This window comes from Glossina fuscipes, unplaced genomic scaffold (genome assembly GCF_014805625.2).
Source record: "Glossina fuscipes isolate IAEA_lab_2018 unplaced genomic scaffold, Yale_Gfus_2 1, whole genome shotgun sequence".
NCBI lineage: Eukaryota > Metazoa > Arthropoda > Insecta > Diptera > Glossinidae > Glossina > Glossina fuscipes.
Genome location: NW_023998415.1, coordinates 47,555,717 through 47,578,892, shown reverse-complemented (window position 1 = coordinate 47,578,892; position 23,176 = coordinate 47,555,717). Strand labels below are relative to the sequence as shown.

Below are 23,176 nucleotides of genomic sequence, written 5' to 3'. Positions count from 1 at the left end.
TTAATTACCATTACATAAACAAGACAGGTCCGTTTGCCCAAAAGTGCACCTAGGCTCTAGAATAATTTTACAAAATTTTCCCTACTTTTGCTACAAAATCAAAAAAACAAAAAAAAAATAAAAATAAAAAAAAATAATAATAATAACAAAGTATAGCCACAAAGTGAAAATAGGATAATTGATAAGATTTGATTAAGCAAAAGTGGGAAATCTTTAAAGAGATATTTTGCTGATTTTTTTTTTTTTTTTTTTTTTTTTTTTAATCATCTAATCATCTTTTTAAGCAAAGTTTCATTTCCTGTTTCTAATTGAGAGACAGGCAGACCTTACTAACCATATTAGCACGCTCTTCGTACACGTTCGATATAATATGTCTCTGGCACATTCAATGCGAACATGCGATCAAATCTGATAAACTCTTTGTCCTTCGTATTAAAAAATGCATTCAAATAGAATGATGTTAATTGAAATTTTGTGTTTTGTCTTTTTGCCTTTTTTCTATCTATCGATTTTTATAAATCAAAATTAGACCGTCAGTTATATAAAAAAATATAAACAAAAAGCAAGGTTTAAATTGTTAATTTATTTATTTATTTATTTATTTATATATATGTATATATATATATATTTTTTTTTTTTTTTTTTTTTTGACAAAGACATTCCAATGCTTAATTTTATAAATCATTTTTAAATTATCAAAGCAATCATCTATGAACGTATACATGTATGAAAAACAAAAACCGGTTTCAATTATTCAATAATATTTCTAAACAAACATTTAATGATTTTGTTCAATTTTTTTTTTTTTTTTGCTTAAAGTGAAATGTTTATATACGCGTAGAGTACGAACAATTGACTATTAAAAGACTTCGTCAAGAAAAAAGGAATAAAGAGAGAGGTTTTTAGCTCTTTCACTTCGCTTACACTTTAACGCAATTTATCAATAAAGTTTATCCACCTAAACCACCAACTGTTTCCTGATAAATGATCAATTCTATTCAAGATTCATTTTCATGTGAATAGCGAAGTGAATGTTGCCGAACCATCTGGTTACCATTAAATCATTTTTTTTTTTTTTTTTTTTGAAAATTATTTCATGTGATGTGAATGCAAACATATTGATGGCGAATACATTGATAAGATCTCAAGTGACATATTTTAAGCGAAGAAAAAGCAAACAACAACACATTCTCTAACAAAGCACAGTATCCTTTTATTTATGCCATAAGATATTATAATAGTCGCTTCAGACTTTCCGGCAATATTTTATACGAAAAATCTTTGCAATCAACATCTTTTTGGTACTTAAATTTTTCTTCACTTTAACGGTCAAGATCTTTTTCATAGTTTTTCATATGTTACGAAAAAACTCCATGTCTCCAAAGTTAAAGCAATGGAAGGGTAGTTGATGGCCATCAGACCAATGCTAGCCATCAGTTATTTTGATAAAGCTAATGATAGTCTCCTGAACACTGTTTTGCATATTCTCTCTCTTTTATAATCAGCTAAAGCATTTGCGTTTGTATTCGTGTTCGTTATTATGATATAAAAACTTGAAATGCTAAACATATCTCTTAAAAGTTATATTAGAAAACTGAAATTGTCTTAAAATATTGATCATATGTATAAATGTATTTTATTAACGCATTTCATTACACCTCGTAAGGCGATTTTACTTGCTTCAATTTTGTATCAGTCTTGCTGCATACCCATCACCATTAAAATTTTTAGTGCTCCATACTCTTATTTATGATCATAGAAAAAATGAATGGGAGAAAATTTATCTTTCGCCTTTTAGTTCACTAAAATGCATTCTTACAAAAATGAATCCACGTCTACGACGTGACGAGCGCCATACTTAATTTAGAATTAACGTACTTAACTTGTCTTGTCATCTTCTACTCTCCAAAGTTCTTTTATTCGATATCCGTGTCGATGGTATTCTTCGGAAAAAATTAATCCACCACATCGTAGTGTCCGCACATCTATAACGCATTTCCAGGCAAATAAAAATTCTTTATTTAAGGAATTTTTATAAACATTTTGTCTTGTTTACGCTATGATTAATAAGCATAAAATGTAAAAAAAGTAAAAAAAAGAAAATAACTTTAACACATGAATAGTAGAGTTAGAGAGTAAAGTAAATGTGGAAATTTTCAATCTTCTGTCTTTTATAATTTGCTTAGATAAATAGAGTTGGCTTCAGTTCACTTTGCTTTGTTGCGGTAGTGTGCTCTGACCAACTTGGCCCATTTTCGATAACAATCCGAGTTCAGAAACTTTCAATATTCCAACAGGCAGACAGATAAACACGACGTAATCGATTCAGAATTTCACGTCGAGCAAATATAGATATATTTTTATAGAGACTAGCAACTGAATGGTCGTGGGTTCAAATCTCAAGTGCGGTAGAGTTTTTAATAAAAGCCGAAAGCCTTAGATGCTAGTGCTTTTTAGACTTTAGTCTTAGAATTTATTCTCTGGCTAAATTTATAATAAAAATAATAATAATAATAATAGTATTTTATAGAGTCGCTGAAATTTACTTTTGGGTATTGCAAACGTTATGAGAACATGAGTATATCCCCATTCTTCGGTACTACGTATAAAAACACAAATATGATTAATACCTGTGCGAAAAGAGACTTGTATGCAAGATAAACATAAACTTGCAAACCAAGAAAATACTTTTTCCTGATTATGAAATATTTCAAGGAGCGAAAATCGGGTAAATTAACTATCCATTCCTGGTTTACTTTCGCTGGAGACGAAGAAGGGACGCATCCGAATTTGCATCGTTTTAAAGACTAAAATTTTTTGCAAATTTTTTGCTTAATAATTCTCCTTCAACCTTCAGTTGACTTTTTTTTTGCGAGCTTAACCCCATCCATCGAACTCTTAACACTTTGACATACGCTGAAGGACAAAATTGTTGTTAACAATTGAAATTTATACCGTGCAAGCACCAATATGTGGGTTATGTATACATTATATTTCAGGAAAATTGAACCGGGCAGATGCGTCTTACGAAGCAATAAACCTCAGTTGACATTTATTTATTAATACACCTAACACATAAGGACACAATAATCGAAAATTATATATATGTTAAATCAATTGTTATATCAATCACTGAAGAATGTACATACACTTCGGTGCATACTTAAACTGATCATTATTGCTTTCTAATGTCAAAGAGATCGGCACCTTTTTGCTTACGTGGCAAACGTTGATAGACATTGCGACGAGCGGTTTTGAATTATAAAGTCAAACGAGATATTATAATTTCAAAATTCTTCGAGAGTAATATTATGATAGTATTTGGACGACAAGATTTCCTTTACTTTATACCCCTTCAACCCATCAACCAAGGATGTGAATATGTTCGTTTTGTCAAAATGTTTAAAATACCTAAAAGGAAGCTTTAGACATTTTTTTTGTTACTTATATCATGTTGTTTTGGTTTTTTTTATAATATGCAACAAACAACATGGATTTAATTGTCCACCTGTTTATACATTTATTTACTTTAATTGAAAATATTTTGCATTAAACCATCAAATTTTTATCTGACCTCGCACTTGTACACGATTTTCTCAAAAGTTTCTTTCCATTTTAGATTCATTTCTTTTATTTATTTTTTTTTTTTTTATGTCGATTCACATCTACTGTGTGAGTGATACACACCGTCACAGCGGTTCAAAAGATTTAATGACTTTTTATGAATAATTTTTATATTAAATTTTGTCACTTTATGTGAGCAGTATGGGCATAAGCAAATCATTGACGGATTTGTATTGAAAAAAAAAAAAAAAAAAATTAACCTTCTTGTATACTATACTACATTTATACATGATTTGTTGTTTTTGGTGGCGAAAAGTTTGTTGAAAAAAAAGCAAGAAAATCGTAATCATATCCTTTACCTGCCTGCCGATTAGTTAATATGGACTTTATTATCGCGCAATTTTAGATAAGGCTGATATATGTTACCGTAGTTGAAAAGTTTGGCTATGGTAGAATGGGCCATTGAGAGCTTTGTTCTCTAAGAAGGTTAAGCTGAACGAGAATTCTTATACTTTCCCAGACATCTGATGCATACTTCTAAGGAATGCAATTCCAGTATTCAAATATACGAAGACCTGATATATGCTCGGGCTAAATTTTTAATCAATAGTTACCTTAGTTGAAAAGTTTCATTGTCGATATAGAAGTGCTTTTAACAGCTCGGTTCTCTGCGCATGTTAAGCTGAACAAGAATTTCTGTACTTTATTCAACATCTGATGCTTACTTCCAATGTGTGTATTCCAATGTGAAAAGTATTCGCTTCTCATTTACACTTCTCCATCAAGTATCGTTTACGTGCAACAGTGTGATTAAGTCGTCATATGAGTTAAAAATGATAAGAAAAAAAAGCTGGTTTTACTTTCCGCCAAATGATCATCAGAAGGAGAATTTCTTTTTATATTTACATTGAATCTTTAGATGATATATTAGTAGAAATTTCTTTTGGTGTTCCCTCCCTTATGGATGTGATCAGAATCGCTTATCAGAAAGACGGAAAATTATAATCAAATCATTTTCAAAATTCTTACCTCTCTTTACCTGCTAAATACCTGATGAGTATCTCGCGTCGTTAAAAACGAAATAATGAATCCAATGCATTCTCATGCATGCACTAAATAATAGCAAGCAAAAAAAAAAAAAAAAAAAAAAAAAAAATCCAAAAATTTTCATATACATATATATATAACATTACTGTTATGATATAATCATATTAAATAATTTCCTCTTACATATATGAAGTTATTGTTAGGAAATCCTAGAGACGCTTATAAAACTTACATTTTTGTATTTTATTTATGTATATATCGAAGAATAGCAATTTGTAAGATTTCACTACATGCACACTATACACTGGGGAATAAGATTTATAAATATTTTAACATATAAACGCAATTTAATACATACACACTGCCATAACATTGCCGGCATGTCGGATATCTATGGAAAAAGTCATTAGCACACAATTTTTGAGTGTTCATAACACTTTATAAATCTGTTTACAAACAGCTCCCCGGAGAAAGCTTGAACTTGTCGATTTCGTTATTGTTTTCGTTTGTATATGTATATGTATTCTATGCATGGGGTTCTTAATCGCAAACGCAGAAAGACGCTTTAGCTTTACCGCACAGAGGAAACAAATGATTTATCATTAAAACAATTACAGTCATTTGGAAGACAACCGTAATATTGCTATTATCGTTAGTAAGGTGCCATACGAAAATCATCTCTGATATGTGATTAATAATAATCGTTGTAAGAGGAAGCGTAACGTAATTTACACCATTCACTAGTAATTAAATTTTAGCACGTAGTAGTTTCTCCGATTTACGTGATTTCTACATAGCGAATCGAAATCGAAAATATATATATATATATATATTATTATTTATTTGACATTTACATTTCCTAAATGTGAACGCACCCGGCAATGAATTATGGCAATGTCTAGTCAAACATATCATGTTACCATATATTTAAGATTTGCAATTCCATATAATACATGCGGCCTATTACGCGTAATAATAGCTAAATATATCCCAACATTTTATAGTGCAACTAATATAGCTCTCGATGATATGTCTTGGAAATATTCGATAGTCTTCTCAGCCGCTTAGACAGCCTTCTTGCATGTATATACACGATGACGATGCTTTAAAGGCTATCATACACGATACAATGGTCGTGTATTTTATATCGAAAGTGTATCTGTGTAGGTGAAGATTGCTGATTGCTGCACTAATACGGTCCCCAACTATCCGAAACCCGAAACCCAATTATATATTTGCTAAAATTTATTATTCAATGCACAAATTTCAACCCAACTCGGCATTTGATAGTCTCATGCTCAGTTAAACGCTTATTGCTGCAGCACTTAGAGCTAAGAACTTTTTATGTGAACTAACTATCTTCTTGTTGGCGGAACTATTGTAAACAAATTTATGATCATCCATTAACTTGCATTTTCTTCACCGGCTATCAGAGTAATAGGCTTTGCTCTTTGTCTTATACTTAAGGCAACGAAGATTTCAGAAAAATGCATTAATTGCTTAGTTAAGTATAGGATTCAAGGGAGAAGCTGCAAAGCATATGAATTAAATAATAAAATGAATAATGCGATAACTACTCGCCTTTTTTCTGAAACACTTAGGTTTCGTTACTTATTAATCGAATGCTCTATCGACATTCAAAGTATAAAGAAAATTTGTACACAAATTGTGCAAAGAGAAACACGAGATAAACGCATATGCGTCATAAGCGTCTTTGAGAATCTTTTCAGAATTTAGTTTTTAAAAATGAATTCATCTTTATTTTTCAGCTTGGCACGTTGGTACCGATTGCCACACCAGCCCCACCGACCACAATAGCACCACCTATACGCATTGATATACAGTCGTCGAATTTATTAAACAATTTACCGCCATTACTCAATACGCCAACGGTAAGTAATATGAACACTATTTTTTTTTTTATTTTTTTTTTTTTTATACTGTCGTACAAGCATCCACGCATATGCACAGCCACCATAATATAACGTTACAAGGATAAAACAGAAAACATTCAGACATTAAGTACGAACTCTAATGAAGCCATACAAGCTCACACGATACGCTTAAACGTACACAAACCGACGAATACGTGGACAAAAATTCTATATGTGCACTAGCGTACGTATATTTCGCTTATATATCATATAATTTTATTTTTTGCTTTCATTTCATTTTTAGTTCATTTAAAACATTTTTTTTTTTTTATGAAATTTTATTGCTGCAATTTATTTTATTTATTGAATTCATTGTTATAGACTTTCTTACAAAAAAAAAAAAAAAAAAAATTAATAAATAAATAAATATAAATAATAATACAAATTCCGCTAACATTCATGCACCTATCTACACATATACACTTATACAAATATTTTTCTGATTTCCGTTTTTTTTTTTTTTGTTCTTTTTCTTTGTTGTTTTGGTGCTTTTTCAATAAATTTCTCTACTGTTTCTTTACTGTTATTGTATTGATTTTTGTTATATACACACACAAACAATATATATATATATATACACACACATTATGTGTATATATATATATGAGTGTGTACTTCTTTTTCTGTTATTTTACATTGGAAGAAATTAAAAATAAACCCTTTCCTTTCTTTTTATGAAAGTGAAAGGTAGCAAAAATGAGTGAAAATAAAAAAACGAAAGAATCTTTTTATATATATTTCGTTTATACAAAATCAACTCTATAAAGTAGAAGCATCGCATAAACAATACATACAATTTATTATTATATTATGCAGGGATAAATTGTTTTATTAAATAACTTCAGTCCACTTCATGTACACTGCATACGTGTGTACACAGAAAATGGATTCTGATTTATTAATTTAATTTTTTTACCAATCAGCCGAGAATGGTGACGTTTCTTTCTTTCTTTCTTTCTTTTTTTTTTTTTTTTTTTTTTTTTTATTTTATAATTTATTTAATCATGCACACAGAAATAGTCATCGAAAACTCTTCTTAGGGACTTTGCTTCCAAACCCAATTGTATTATTATTGAATTCTTTGCAAAGTGTGCACACTTTTTTTTTTTTTTTTATAATTAAGCTTACCTTGACTATTGCATCCTATAACTATTTACAATCGTTTTAAAACTTACCGTAATTAAAGATATTAATCTCTTATATGAAAATTGAAGTCAAGTCATGTGTGTGGTTTATGACAGCGCTTTGCCAATAACATAAAGACTAACTTGAGCTTATCGATAATATGCTTTTCCCCGAAAGTACTGGACTTAAATGATGAAATGAACCCCTTTCACTCATAGTAGTTCCTGAAAGATTAAGCAGTGTGACCCGTTATCAAAACGTGGACATATTTGCATCAAGCACAAGCATTGTAGGTTCTCTGTAACTAAAGTTGAATTAACTTTCAACCGAACTTATCAATGAGAGATAGTTGAAGTTGAGCGTAAATGTGTATCAAAAAAACTGTCAATCATTTCTCTGTAGGAAAATTTCAAACATATATAATAAGAAAATCGTGAATCCCATATGTCTATGCAAGGTAGTGGGTAAACTAAGTTTATCGCTTACACCATTTATGTCTGGTATTGTTGCAACTCCTGCTATAGGCTGCTATGTATTTTCCGAAAATCGGTTCTGATACTCCTATACTTTATGCCATGCAAACGAATTAATCACAAAATATATTTTGTTATTTGAACTGATTTAGATATACATGCAGTAGAAATGCCTGAAACCTTCGCATTTTGTTCGCAGAAAACGATTACTGAAGCTATTCTGAAGCATGGCGATTATCTTAGTAATCCTTCAGTCGAATTATATGTCGACTTGTATGTTAAGTACTTACGTTACGAACCTCTTTTATACATGATAATTACATATCTCATAGTCATGTAGTCTTCTTACAATAATAATAATCCGACTGAGTGGCCGACTAGGCAAAGGGTCTCGACTAACAACTCAATGGCCGTGGGTGAAAATCGCAAGTGCGATACAGTTTTCAACAGAGCCTTCCATCCTAGTTCTTTAAGACTTTAATTTTAGAATTTATTTCCATCTATAAGAAACTAGCTAATGAACAATGTTAGAAGTAATTATCTTATATCTCACGAAAGATACGTATTTTAACTCGTTGTTGACCGGGCCTAAAATATGACTCGTAGATAGTAAAGTACAACAGAACTTTCCCGCCAACCTATTATTTGTATAGTTGAGTGCATTCAAACTTTTAGGTCCACATATATTAATTCGCTTTTTCCTATGCGTTTGCGGTTATTCTAGAGCACGAAAAGATTGGGCGAATCAAACACAAAAAAAGGATAAAATAACAACAGCAAAACATTAATTAATACAAGACAAATGCAACGACTAAAATTTGGTAGCTTTCTCTCATATTTTACCCGATACTAAAGCGACTGCTTGGACCCATATATGAAAATATACGACAAACAGTTTATAAAGCATGTGTAACCTTTATCATCCGTACAAGGTACATATTACCTTTGCCTTTATCTGTTTTGTCCACGTAGCACTACTGAAAATGTAAAGAGAGAAAAAAATTTAGGATAAAACAAGTAGAACCGGTATAGTGGGCCACGACCCATCATTACCTTGCTTCATAAAATTCATTCATGCACCTACTTTTCAAAAGAAGCATGCGATCGGGTTCAATTTCAATAGGGTCCGCTGATGGGCCAAAAGACGTAGGTGTACCAAGTTTCTTCAATATGTCTCCAATAATTTCCACTTGCAAGTTCTTGCATATAAATATACAAGGCAATGAAACGGACAGACAAGTTACGATCGATTCAGAAAGTAATTCCGGATCGATGGGTAAAATAAAAGGTATGAATATCTCACATTATTCTGGCTAATGTGTACATTCGTACAAACCTAATACAGTCTTATAATGCAAATGAGGGGAGTAGTCATAAAAGAAAGGGGGAATGTGAACTTCCAGTTAAAAAATTCTAAGAAACATGAAATACTTTAAAAATATTCAAACCTAGATGATGGGTATCTGAAAACAAATAAAAAATAAAAAAAAAAGAAGAAAAAATTTCTTTAGTTAGATTTTATTTTCTTCTTTCCTTCGTTCTTTTCTTCAAACACATCTGTGTTTTTCATAAAAAGTTTAAATTTAATTTTCTTTTTTGTCCTCTCTTTGCATTTCAAGCGGAAATAATTGTCATACTTATATTAATGTTAGCGTTTCGCAATGTCTTCGAGACAACTCTGCGAGAAGAACGAGACTGTATTTTTATTAAATAAATCTCTTTTACTTAAAGGACTTGAGAAAGAAACACTAAATCAAGCCACTGGTACAAAGATGACTGAAAGGCTTAAGGCAAAGTCTTTGCATAACCGTTACAAATTATTTTATTTATATACTTTGGGATCGTTTAATACTCTCCCTCGCTCGCTCTCTCTCTCTCTCTCTCTCTCTTTCTGTAAAGAATTTTCCTTACATTTAGAAATCATTTACCTAATTTAATTAAATATCTCTTATCACATATTAAAAGTAAAAAGAAAAACGAAAGAGTCAAAGAGAAATGTTTAAGTGTTCTTTCCTTTCTTTTGTTTTTTAAATTGCATTTAGCGGACAAGAGAAAGAATAAAGAACACTTTACAATCATTTCTAAATTTTCACTATTGATATTTTTTTTTTATTTGTTTTTTTTTTTTTTTTTAAATTTTTTTTAAATTTAAAACTACACAGAAATATTCATCAAATTTAACTCGAATTCATGACAATTATGTGATATGTCGCTCTTGCACTACCCACCTCTCGAGAGGAAGAGTAAATCTTAACTTCTATGGGTTCCATTTTGAACCCTTTCTTAATCGTGCATAGTATTTAAATATCCAATACCTATACTAAAACTCAATGGAAATACGTAGAACATAAAATTAATTATGTTAACATGTCTGTCTGTCTGACCGTTACTTAATTGATTGCATTTTCTTATGGTCATTTGACCCAAATTAAATAATTGAATCTGTTGCGGTTAAAACAATAATCAATAATGTCGAAAAGTCGTAACTCGAAGTCTCCATGCTCTATGCGGTGGGTAATCGTAATTTGCTTAAAGCGAATATAAACTTTTTACCTGTTTTCAAAGAAATTAAACAATTAAAGATATTCCCCTTGAAAAACTAGTTTACAACAGCGCCGGAATACGAAACGGTAATTATTTTTAATAATCTATTTTGGCATGAATCCGTTATACGTACATTACAACAAACATAAAAGTTTCTCCTTTAAAACATATATATATATATATATATATTATTAAAGATTTTTGCACGTTATTATGTTATAAAAAAAAAAAAAAATAAATAAATAAATAAATAAATAAAAATATAAAAATTATATAACATAAACTATACTCTCCAGAAATGTTTCAATTTTGTTTATTATTATAATCATAGCAATGTTTCATTTAAACGGCCGGCTAAGGTCTAATTATTAAGTACGATAAGAAAAAAAATAATGCCAAGCGTTTGAGCCTAAAAATTAACAATAATTACTTTTATTATTGTATTCTCTTTCTCGCTAAAAGTTACCACTGTTTTTATATCGAACCACTACAGACAGTTAAACGAGAAGATGTTCCAATATTTTTTTGTCAAAATCTAGAAACTAGAAAATTTTTCCCACTTTAAGTCAACCAATTGAGCTTAGTCCGCGTTTTTGTCTTTGCTAAAAGGTCGCTTATGTTCATTTCAATGAAATTTTTATGGACATTTTGTATTTTTATACTGTTATCAATAAACAGTAATAATGCTGTTAATCAGCAGTCACCTAACTGTTTTCTCTTTCATTCTCATTAATTGTTAGGGCCAAAGGCTCTGTTCATAGTTTCTTAACATGAAGTCGCATTCACTCAAACAAAGTTCAAAGCAAAACAGACGCGTATATAATTTTGTTTTTTTAAGTGAATAAGCGCTATGATGTGCATGTACGAAAGAAACCAAACAGAGTAAATAGGCAAAAATTTTAATTTGTGTTTCTTTCAATGAAAATCTTCTATGAAAAAATTACAATAGGTTCTAGAATATGCTTTTTAGGGAGCCAGTCTTACGAACACGCCATGAAATATGTCAAATATATATGTGTAAGCAAATAAAGATCATAACTATATAATAAGTAAATTATTCCTACAGCATAATTTGCCTAATAATAAAAAACTTGTGCATATGTTCCTCGATATGAAAAATTTTTAATGAAATTTTTTTCAAATATTTGGTGAAAACAAAATTTCGATTTTTCCAAAACCAAATAAACGATGAAAAGAAAAGAAATTATATTTCCTACCTGTGTACTGTTTATTTTCTTCCGTACATATCGTAGCGCGCAGAATTGTATTTGCTTCTGCTTTGCAAACGTTTGAAAGAATGTTAGGTGATATCATGAAAAAACTATTAACGACATTTTTTCCCACACAAATAATGAGAATAAATAGAGCAAGCAAGCCAAATGGCTGCTGGTTAGCAGCCGTTACTACTGTTATTGATAACAGGACAAAAAAAAAAAAAAAAAATTCGGTAACAATTTCCTAATTCGTCATCTTGGCAATTAGTTGTTTCGGATAAAAGCAATTTAGGAAAATATCAATTAATTGTTCCTTTGCAAGTCACTTTCGTCGCTAGACACTTTCCTTTTTTGTATCATTGTCTCACCTTCAAAACAAAGAATTTACATAAAGAAAAATTCATTTCTTCTCAATACCTGTTGTGGTACCATGGCTGCCTCCGATAAGGCATGCTGTGCAACATTATTTTAAACAGATGTAGTTTCCTTTTTGCTACTAGAATATAAACTGTTTTCTTCGATAATGCATCTTAAACATGGCTAACCAATCTACGCAACCGCATTTCGTACTTTTGAAAAACTTTTCTGGAAAATTACCGAAGCCATAATCAGTTTCTTTTAATTTAGTGGTTTCTACAAAGTCGGTCAGGAGGGATCATTTTAAGAAATAGCTAGCGATGTCTTCTTTTTGCGTAGACTGCTCAGTAGATTAAATTTTAATGCCAGATTAGACCAGTTACCCGACCAGATTTCGCGTATATCGATCATCTGAAAGTATTTGTTTTTTTTTTTTTTCAAAATCGTGACGTGTTATGAAATGAGTTCCTATCTAAATTATTGAACTATTGAACATAATTGGAAGCAGTTGCATGGCTTCCAAGTGCTTTGTAAAAGTCTTGTATAATTTTGATTGATGTTTTAGAGTTGTTTTTGAACTCTTACACCAAACAATAATCAATTTTCTGTCAGTCATGCATGTTACGTAAAACGAATGAAAAAAAGGAATAGAGAAATATTTCAAATAAAAATGATTAATTGGAGTAAATGTTAGTAAGAATTTATTTACTATAAGTCACAGCAATCCTAAGCCATTGACACATTTCAGGAAATCTGAATAACAAAAAAATGGAGCAAAATTAGTTTTGAATGCCGCAGAAAAAAAAAAAATCGGTTAAATTTTTGAAGTCCTTATAATATTTTATATTAGAATTCTAGATGGAAGACACACGCAATGATTCAATAACAATTTTTATGCAAAATATATACATAACCTCAAAGTGCATGACAATCAAAATGTGTAGGTATTTTGATTTGAATTCAGTATAAGTTACTTACGCCAAACAAATTAGACATCGCGTAAATAAAAAATACGGGAACTTTCTCCCTCTCTATTAGTTAATTAGCTCATAAATTGATTTTTTGCCCTATTAAACGTTCTTTCGACGGTGAATAGTCTGACAAGAGAAAAAGCGTTTATTTGTCTTAATTGCTGCGGTTTTTGTTTCTTTTTTTTTTTTTTTCTTGGGAATGAAATGAGTGAACCGAATTAATTAATTTATAATGTCCTCCAGGCTATATATTCGTTATACCGTTTAACGGAACGCACAAATAAAATTTACATGCATAAAATAAAAATCTTAAATCCACATACAATGTACCCATTATTACTATAATAGATAATAAGCGACATATCATAAATCAAAAATACTTTTGAATGTGCAAAACTAAGGCCACGTCCATCTGTCGCTTGATCTCGGGTTAAAGTCACGTTTACGATAGTTGCATTTCGCGACTACTTGAGCACACAGTTTAAAGCTTAATTAAGTCTTCGATTGTCATTCATGAATGAATGAGTGAACATATGTTTGTTCACGATGTCTATGTAAATATTCAATACATATATATATATAATTTTTATTTTGAATTATTATATGCGAAATCGGTATATGACGTTGGTATTAAATAGTTATTCCCTTCGCCCCAAGCCAAGTGTAACCTCTAAATGGTCTTCTTTTTTCTTTTTTTTTTTTTTTTTCTTACTCTTGTATTGTTATGCTAAGAGAAAAATTTTATATGGAATTCAGTTTAGACAGATTTCTTTATCGCTCCATGCAATACGCCGCGATACCCGGCAAGAGTGATGGGATGTAACCAATCTACGCATGTTCCGTATGCACACATATTTTAAATTCATTCTCAATAAATTGAATTATTTTCTTTGGTGCCGTTGCTTGTTATAGTTATGTATGCCAGTCATGTCACATGGTAACGCTTCACAATTTTTGATTTTATATATTTATTTTGTTATATTGTTATTTTGTTAAATTCACTGGCTGCCACATGTACACATCAGGTGTCAATATTCCCGTAAACCCTTAACGTTAAACGCGCTTGCATCACCACATTCGAAACGGCTGTTATTATTATTTGTTCGTATGTCGTTCTTATCCGAATGACGTTGTTAATCATGTTCTAAGAAACAGTTGAAAAAGCACTCGCGTTCTCACGCGATATTTTCAATTCGTATGACTCGTAATGATTTCAAGAATTTGCAATTTAATCATTATAACTATCACCGGAATCGGTATCTACTCAGTTTGTTATTGCATTTTTTTTATATTAAATTTTTTTTTTTTTTTTTTTTTTGATTATAATTTCTTTTAAAGTTCAATTTTTGCAAAATCTTTCAGTTTTTATTCCGCCTAAAATTTGTTCAGGATAAACGTAAAATTTTGAAATCACTGAAAATTGTTTGTCAAAACTCACGGCATTCGTGTCAAGCATAACTGCTTGCTCTGAAACTAAATTACAAGTCTTATAATCCTTCCAATAAAGTAATAAATAATTGATCGAATTGTGGAAGAGTACAACCTCTCTCTCGTATATACTTTACTATATACTTTCGCATAACTGCGCGAATTGAAAATATTAGCGAATATATTTCTAAATGAGTCCAACTCGTCGATTATGCAAGGTTTGCTATGGTAGCGACTATTTCCACCATATCATTCTAATTTTGAACATATCAAGACGATGCAAGAAGATGGATTGCCAGCGAAAGAATTAACCAAGAAAAGTTGGGTCAGATGTGTGCCCGTAATATATGTAGTGTGAACAGAAATGAAAGCTTATTTTGCATTAGAACGAATGTTGTAATAACATTAATACGTTAACCTTGATCAGAAGAAGTGTTGATAGAAAAATAAAAACACGCACACCCATGCGCTAAAGTATACTTGACGTAGGCATAGGCTGACTGAACTGGAACTAAATCATGCTTTATTAGCTTAAACTTCACTATATCTTGTTAGCTTTCGAATATTTAGCGAAAATTTGGGAACATTTCTCGAAAGCGAGCTGTTTTTCGACTTGGAACGAAATTACGAAGAGATGGCTCCAACGGAAATAAATGAAAATAAATCGCCGCTACCTCAAGTATGCATTCAGACAAAACTAAAATTTGTTTTTTAAATATTTTCTGTAAAGCTTGCTACTGATGCAATCGCATCTTTCTGATTCTAGCCAGATTTACATTTCAATATCACCAGATAGCATCGTCGCATGTTATCGGAAAATTCTCAACACAAGCGAATTTTTCATATAAAAATGTTTCACTTATTTCGCAAATAAAATGCATTTTTGTTAACAAAATTATTTAAATACTTTCTCTGCAACTATTCACAACTCGTGATTTTCAGCGAGTTACTTAAAAAAAAAAAAAAAAAAAAAAAAAAGGTTAAAAGCGCACTCTCGCCCTCTAGAAAAAAAAAAAGAAAAAAATTGTATACTTTTATAGTTAAAAATTAGTTCTCTATGTATAAAAAAAAAAAATAAATAAATAAATAAAATAAAATAAAATATTTTTTCTCAAACACTTTAGTAAAAAGTCCATAAATTTCAATTTACATACGACGAGGACACAAACGAAAAAAAACCCAATGAAAAAGTTGAACTGTACGGGCGGACGGTTAAACAAAATGAGTGATTTTTAACGATTAACTTTCCAAATTCCACACACAGTCAAAAGATAAATATGCCAACAAAACATGCTCGACGAAATGAAGAGAGAGAAAATAAAAAAAAGAAAAGACAACTTCGCAAACAAAAAATAGGAAAAATAACAAGAAATTGAAATGCTTGCATGGAGGCTTGCAGCGAATCTTCAGGACACTTATTAACGTGACGCTGCTAAGCAAAAATAAATGCATATATGAAAAAGTAGTGAGTAGAATGCGTCAAGCGGCCGACACACAGATGAACTCTGATTTTTAAATGCGTTGCATAAACGAACTTTGGAAGATTATTTTCGCTCGTTACATATGCAATGATAAAGTGCTATGGCGATCGTAAAAGTAGTAACTAAAGCTTATGCATATGTGCTTATAAATCGCAGGACATGCGAATAAACTAAATAACGAGTTAAATAAACGATAACAACGAAAAATAACTACGAAAACTATATATATATATATATATATATATATTATTATTCTTTTGGGTTAAGACGAATTTTAGATCATTCACCTCCACTAAATATCTAAAAATCGTGTGATGTACTTTCCCGTAAAATTCAATTTTTCGAAATTGTTTTAATCTCTTAAGCATGAGTGGGTCGCATTTATAAACGGATTAAATCTGTTTTTAAGATTTGAGTGAAGGACATGTAGAAGTCACTTGTTCACTTTTGTATTATATATCAATTCTATGATCTTAAAAATTCCGCTAGCGGAGGGACAGATCAACATAAACAATCGGAAAGATCTATCGAACTATGGTAGAACCGACTCCCAAGAGGCAATAAAATCGACTGAACTATGGCTAAGAAGTAAGAGGAATTATAACACATACATGGATCTATCAAAGAAGTAAGGACAAGTCCATGTGGGGTATACAAATGTTGTTCGATACCTACGTATGTATGCTACCAGCAATATGTCGGAATTAGCATACTCGCTTCGTTTGCTGATGGACATAAAAATTGTAGATTGTCGTAAAAGCCAAAGATCCATTTACAAATTATATACATATATATATATATATACATATATATATGTGTATGTATATATGATCATATACATGTAGATACATACTCAAGCACGTGATTATGTGTATACGAATGTATATATCTAGATATGTATGTATGTATGTATGTATGTTTGTATGGATGTGTGTGTTTGTACGTATTTACATATCATATAGAATGTATCTTATTTTTTAAATTTTTTAAATTGTTCTCAATTTTACGTTTTTTATTATTATTTTTTTTTATTTTTTTTTTATTTTTTTTTTTCTTGGTTTTTTGAACAGCAAGGCTAACGGCCACACGGCGAAAAAAAATAGCACAAATAATAGCAATTATTTTTTCATAGAGCCTCAATTTAAATGTGAAAAAATGCTTTATATATATATATATATATATATGTATATATATATGCGTTTGTATAAAAATTTCAACATGACTTTCCTGGCTTTGAAATGAAAAAAATGAACGTTTGGGTACTTTTAGGACAATTGCTTTGTTATTGTTGTTGTAATTCTTTTATTAACATATACTTACGCGTACGCAATAATAATATAGAGAGAGAACAAATTTTTGGCGAACAAAGCGCAATTATGGCTTGAATTTAACCGGAAATGTACGAAAAAAAAAAAAAAATAAATAAATAAATAAATGGATAGACAAGAAAAAGGGAAGAAAAAAGATGTTAATACATTTTTCCTTTCATTTGTTTCCTTTTGAATCAATGATATTTGGAAATGACGATGATAATGATGACGATGACGATGACGATGATAATGATAATGATGATGATGATGATAGTGACTATGGTCGCGATAATGGCATTCAATGGTTAAAAGAGACATTTGGTTATCTGACTGAGGATTTTTATTTGGTTTTCCGTTTGCTGGTTGCACGCAGCAAAAAATTGTGTTATATAAAAATCAATTAAGCTTTCCGCGTTATACGCTGGAGTATGTGATTTTTTTTAGCATTTCAATGAAAATTTCATTGATAGTAAAAGAAGCTATCATCACCAGTTTTCTCCAAAGTGTGCATTTGATTCAGATGACCCAAATTGTTTGCACCCACTCCAAATTGTAGCTGACTCTGCGAAAGGTAAAGCCTTATATGGCAAAAAGGTCGATTTTCTTTTTAAAAATTTCGTAATTTGACAAAAAAGATCTGCTTACTAAATGTGTACGCCATAGGTCTATTTGTAGGACTCCACGCTGCATAATGATGATAATCAAAAGTGATGAGCAAAAGTCTCTCGTATTTTTTAAGCTTAACGATCAAAATCAACATAAGTCGACATAGAAACCATCTATACCGCATTTGCGCCGCGTAGATCTTTTGCTTGACATCCACATCATCAAAGATATATTTTTGCATGAAAGTAAAGTATATAACTTTTAGTATTCTGTTGCGAAAATAGGTAAAATAATAATGAGAATATTGACAAGAACATCAACACCGTTAAATTTGGCTTATGTCAGATTATATCTTATACTCTCGCCTAGTTAAAGCCTTCCAATAAAACTATTGATTTTTAAGTTGAAATCAGTCATAGTTTTTGTTATTATGTCACAAAAACACATGAAGTATACTTCATTCTATTGTATTAGATTAAGTAGTGTATAGCACTTAATGGTCGGCCTTGACCAACTATAATTTTAGTACTTGTCAGAGCTGATTAAAAAAATCCTTTTAAATTTATGATTCAAATAGAGAGTAAAAATGCTCTCGATCGATTGTATCGTGCATAAAATTATATCACAACACTTTTAACAACAAATTAAGGTCGATCACACTTCTACACTATAACACTTCTACTCAAAATAAATCATTTTGCTTGCATTGGAAGTTATCGTTAAAATGGTTCTCCCAAATACGTCATTGTCGCGTATCGTAATGAATTTTTTTTTCGCAAATTACGATCTCTAAATTGAACACAAATTACATAGATAGAAATCAGAGAGATAGACATGCGGACAGAAATATCCGCATTTCTTAAGTAGCGGTCAGTATTATAATAAAGCAAAAAACGTTTTCTGTTACATAAATGAAGATAAAATCCAGCTACGACAGACTTCTGTTCATATTGACAGCGGCTTTGGCTTTTGCTTTCTTTTCATTTAAAAAAAAAAAAAACAAAACAAAACAAAACAAAACAAAACAAACGTGTACACGCTATACGCCAGATAGCTTTCCGATCGTTTGTATTCGTCTCAAATTTTTTTTGTAATTAATTTATTTTTTGTTGTGTATTGATAACGTGAAACTTCTTATAACGCAGTTTGCAGGTTGCACTCTTCACTCACCCACCTATACACATATGATTGTTTGCTTATGATATAAGCTTCTTTACATCAATAGTCTTACACCCATCTCCGAAGGATGAGGGGTGCGTTGGTTTTGTCAAAACGTTTGCAACAACCACACAAAAGGTTCATAGATCCAACAAAGTACAAGCGTTCGTGATCAGCATGATATTCTGACTTGACTTAAGCATTTCCTTTCTTTCTCCGTCTACGCAAAGTCCGCTGTAAGCCGAAACATGCAATGGCATGTAAACTGAGAACCCCTCCGTGCTCTCATAGGTATAAAAAATTGTTTTTCGCTCATTACTCATAAACTGCAGCGCATAGATGTATAAAAATAAGAATGCATATTATGGGAAAAATTGACCACGCCTATCCAATATTATAGCGACCCGAAATTGATGAGATGATATGTTCTTTGATTGGTATAAGAGATTCGATCACTATAACAACGCAATAACTTGAGATTGGGATTTCGAGTTAAAAGCAAAAAAAAAAAATAAATAAATAAATAAATAAATAAATAAACACTTTACCATTAAGACCAGCAAGAGGAGATCATTGATGTATGCAAGATACACGATATATAGATGTAAGGAGCAAAAAATATTTAATACATAATTTCTGATTAAAACTCATACATTTCACTACCATAGTTGTTCGTATAGGTTAAATACAAAAAGGGAAATCTTAACTCTGCTATGCATTATCTTGTAATTTAAATTTGATAGCAAAGTAATATTGAAAAAGTTAAAATTTGATATTTACTTCAACTTTAAATTTTTCAAAACATTTTTACTTATATACAATATTTCCCACTTCATGTACATGACATGCTTTTGCGTTAATTTTTGCTTAATTAAACCGCAATCTCGAAGACAGACTTGCTTTCAAAAGAAATTGAAATAACTGTTAAACAGCATTCATAAAATAAATAAAAATTAAAAAAAAAAACATTTCCCAATAACGGCAATAACGGCAGTTTGAAGCAATGTATGCATACAAGTTATCTGAATGCTCTTAACTGCTCTATAAATATTTATCATGCAAAGGTATTTCAACGAAAAACTCTTTTACGAAACATTCAAATATATAATGTATTCATTTACGAAATCGTCTTTTTGTAAATAACTTTGATATGATTATTTTTTAATATAAAGAATTTCCCAATAAAAATCAAAACAATAAGAAAACAATGCTAATAAGCTAAATTTGTTGATCGATCAAGAACTCTTGGTACTACATATCCGACAAGTTGGAAAGTACGCATACCATTGATTAGCGTAATATTTTAAATTGTTTTAAGCATGCTATGCTGTTTGCATGTCTTACACACACGCACAAGCACACGCACACGCACATATACACAGACAAAGGTTAAAATTTTTATAATTTCTCAATTGATGGCCATAGATTAGATTTGAAATAGCCACAGACCTATAATATTAGTATATAGGATATTAGGTTAAAGCTTGCAGCAAACATTTATCGGAACGGCTTAAAATTGAATTCAAAAAAATGATGTCATCTCATACAAGGAAAACGTCTAAGATCAAAAATATTTCGTTCAACAAATCTGACAAGTCTAACTAACAACCTAAGTTGATGTAGAGGCTAACAAGAATTCACCCAATTCTACGAGAGAATAGTATGCAATGCTTAGTAAATTTGATGTCATTAAAGGTAGGCTCTTATTATTTCCACGTAAATTGCTTGCAAAGTATAAAACGCAAATGAAATACGAAATAGGTTACACTGCCATACAAGCCGGCATGTGATTCAGATACGCTTCGATTGTAATATGATTCTTTCGATTATTCTCCAGTCCATTTTCGTAAAATTTTTTAAATAGGGAAAAAAGGCTTTTTCTCTATCGGTATTGTCGTTGTTGTTACTTTCAACGATACTCTTGCACTCTACCTTTTTTATTCTGTCCATTATCAAACGTTAAGGAATTACGAAATATATAATAGAGTGAGACTTTTTAAGAGTAGAGTAAACTTTTTAACTTTGGAAAACTTTAATTATAAAATTAAAATTGAAATTTATCTCTTACACAATCCATGCGCAGAACCGCATATGCACTGTGTGTATGCACACAGACCTTCAGTAATCAAAACAAGACAATGAAAGGGCTACGAAAAAACATAACCTTTAAGTATATGATACTTGTTTACGCAAATTACACCGTACAGCATATATCGATCGAAATCGCATTCATATTCCTTGTATGTATGAGAAGAAGGAAAGTAAAACTTATAAATATGTATACATATATTATATTATGTAAGCCATGCGAGGTAAATTTTACTTTGCTTGTTCACATAACAAGGCATATGGTTTTTATCATAAGTAATATGTACGTAGTTAAGTTTCTTATTGAGAATATTTTGTTGCTATTACTTGATTTTACGTTTAGTAGCGTTGACTGCGAGCGTAGAAGTTCATTAATGTTCGACTTGACAAATAGTTTGTTTATCTTATTTATATTAGCTAATGATACCGTCATATATCGTTCAGCGATTTTCGACTCAAATTTTTTGTTTTTATTTATCAAATGTGTGTAGCTTGAGCACAATTTTAAGTACTTAATTATTAGAAGCAAGTTTTTACACCCACCAGCGAAAGATCAGTGATACGAATTCGATGAATGATTCATGATGAGCTGACCGCCCGGCAATATATTGTTGGCTATTTGATAGCAAAAAGTTCGAATTTCTTGTTTCGATTTTGGAAATCTTTCGAAACTCACGTACGTATACTTACAATTTCAAGGCAGTTACAATTTTTGTCACCCTATCGGACACGAACACTTGCCACCCGAAGCAATTCATTGTAACTCTGGCTTTAGGGTCTATCGGCAAAATAATTAGCGAGTAATTTTACATCGGTTTCTCTCAACAACATCTCATAAGTTGCTAATAAATATTTATTAAAATTTCCAATACTTCCCCGGGCTATGCGCAATACTTGAAAGGTTTTTCGAGGTGTCTGTTGAAATTACGCTCATTCTAAAATTTGATTTGTTCGTTGGCTCGAGTATATATGTTAGGAGCGTCAGAGACGTCGTTTAACAGAGACGAATGCAAACAAAATGAAAAGTTTTCAATTACTAAATAAAAACTCATAGTAATTGGTATTCATCTCTGAAAAGTTTGTCTTTAATGTTCTCTTAAATCTTATATAATTTAATATAACGCAAATTCATAATTTAATTTTTTAAATTTAAAATCCATTATAACGTGAACTTGAAACCACAAAATGTTATATAAAACCATCGCAAAATGTTTATTAACGCGTAAGATCCTATATAAATATGCTGTCATTCAAAAAGCAAATAAAAACAAAAAAAACCAAAGGTAAATCTCATACACTTTAAACGCTTTCTATACTTCTTGGATAAAATCTTTACAGCCCATTGAGCGGCGAAGGAGACTTTTTAATTCTTGCATGGGTATGTTTTTTGTTTTTTTTTACGTAAAACGCATATGTTTCTAACAACATATGTAAACGACATTTTATATAAAATATGTCGTATCTGTGATTTATTGCCAGAAGCAAAATGATTGACACTCGACAGTAATCGTTTTTATAAGGAAATAAACAAAAAAAAAGGAAAAAGTATCCAGTACAACATCAGACATTTTAAAAGCATGCTTTTAGGCTGAGTGTTTTTTTTTATGATAAATGTTATGTATTTACTTTTTATTTGTTTTTGTAACCTTGTTAACAGTAAGGACTCGACAAAAGAAAAACGCTTCTTATGTAAATATGGAAATTGAAAATGATATCTATTCTTTTTTTCTCTCTTTCTCTCGTTTCTCTTATAAAAATAAAAATGACAAAAAAAATTGCAATAACTAATGCCGCCAATTTTGTATTATATAAAATTATGTTTCATAAACACTATTAGTGGTATCCACGTATGGTGAGTTTTCAATGTTAGGTTTCA

At 30.6% G+C, this 23,176-nt stretch overlaps 1 protein-coding gene across 1 annotated transcript in view; it reads left to right on the top strand.

Annotated features, from left to right (window-relative positions):
• Positions 1-23,176, top strand: part of LOC119644979 (collagen alpha-1(XV) chain) — a 448,380-nt gene that overhangs the window by 370,437 nt on the left and 54,767 nt on the right. Inside the window, exons 19-21 of the mRNA XM_038044722.1 lie at positions 6,381-6,503; positions 10,747-10,773; positions 23,138-23,152. Of these exons, the coding sequence (XP_037900650.1) occupies positions 6,381-6,503; positions 10,747-10,773; positions 23,138-23,152 (165 nt within the window). The remainder of the gene's footprint in view (positions 1-6,380; positions 6,504-10,746; positions 10,774-23,137; positions 23,153-23,176) is intronic.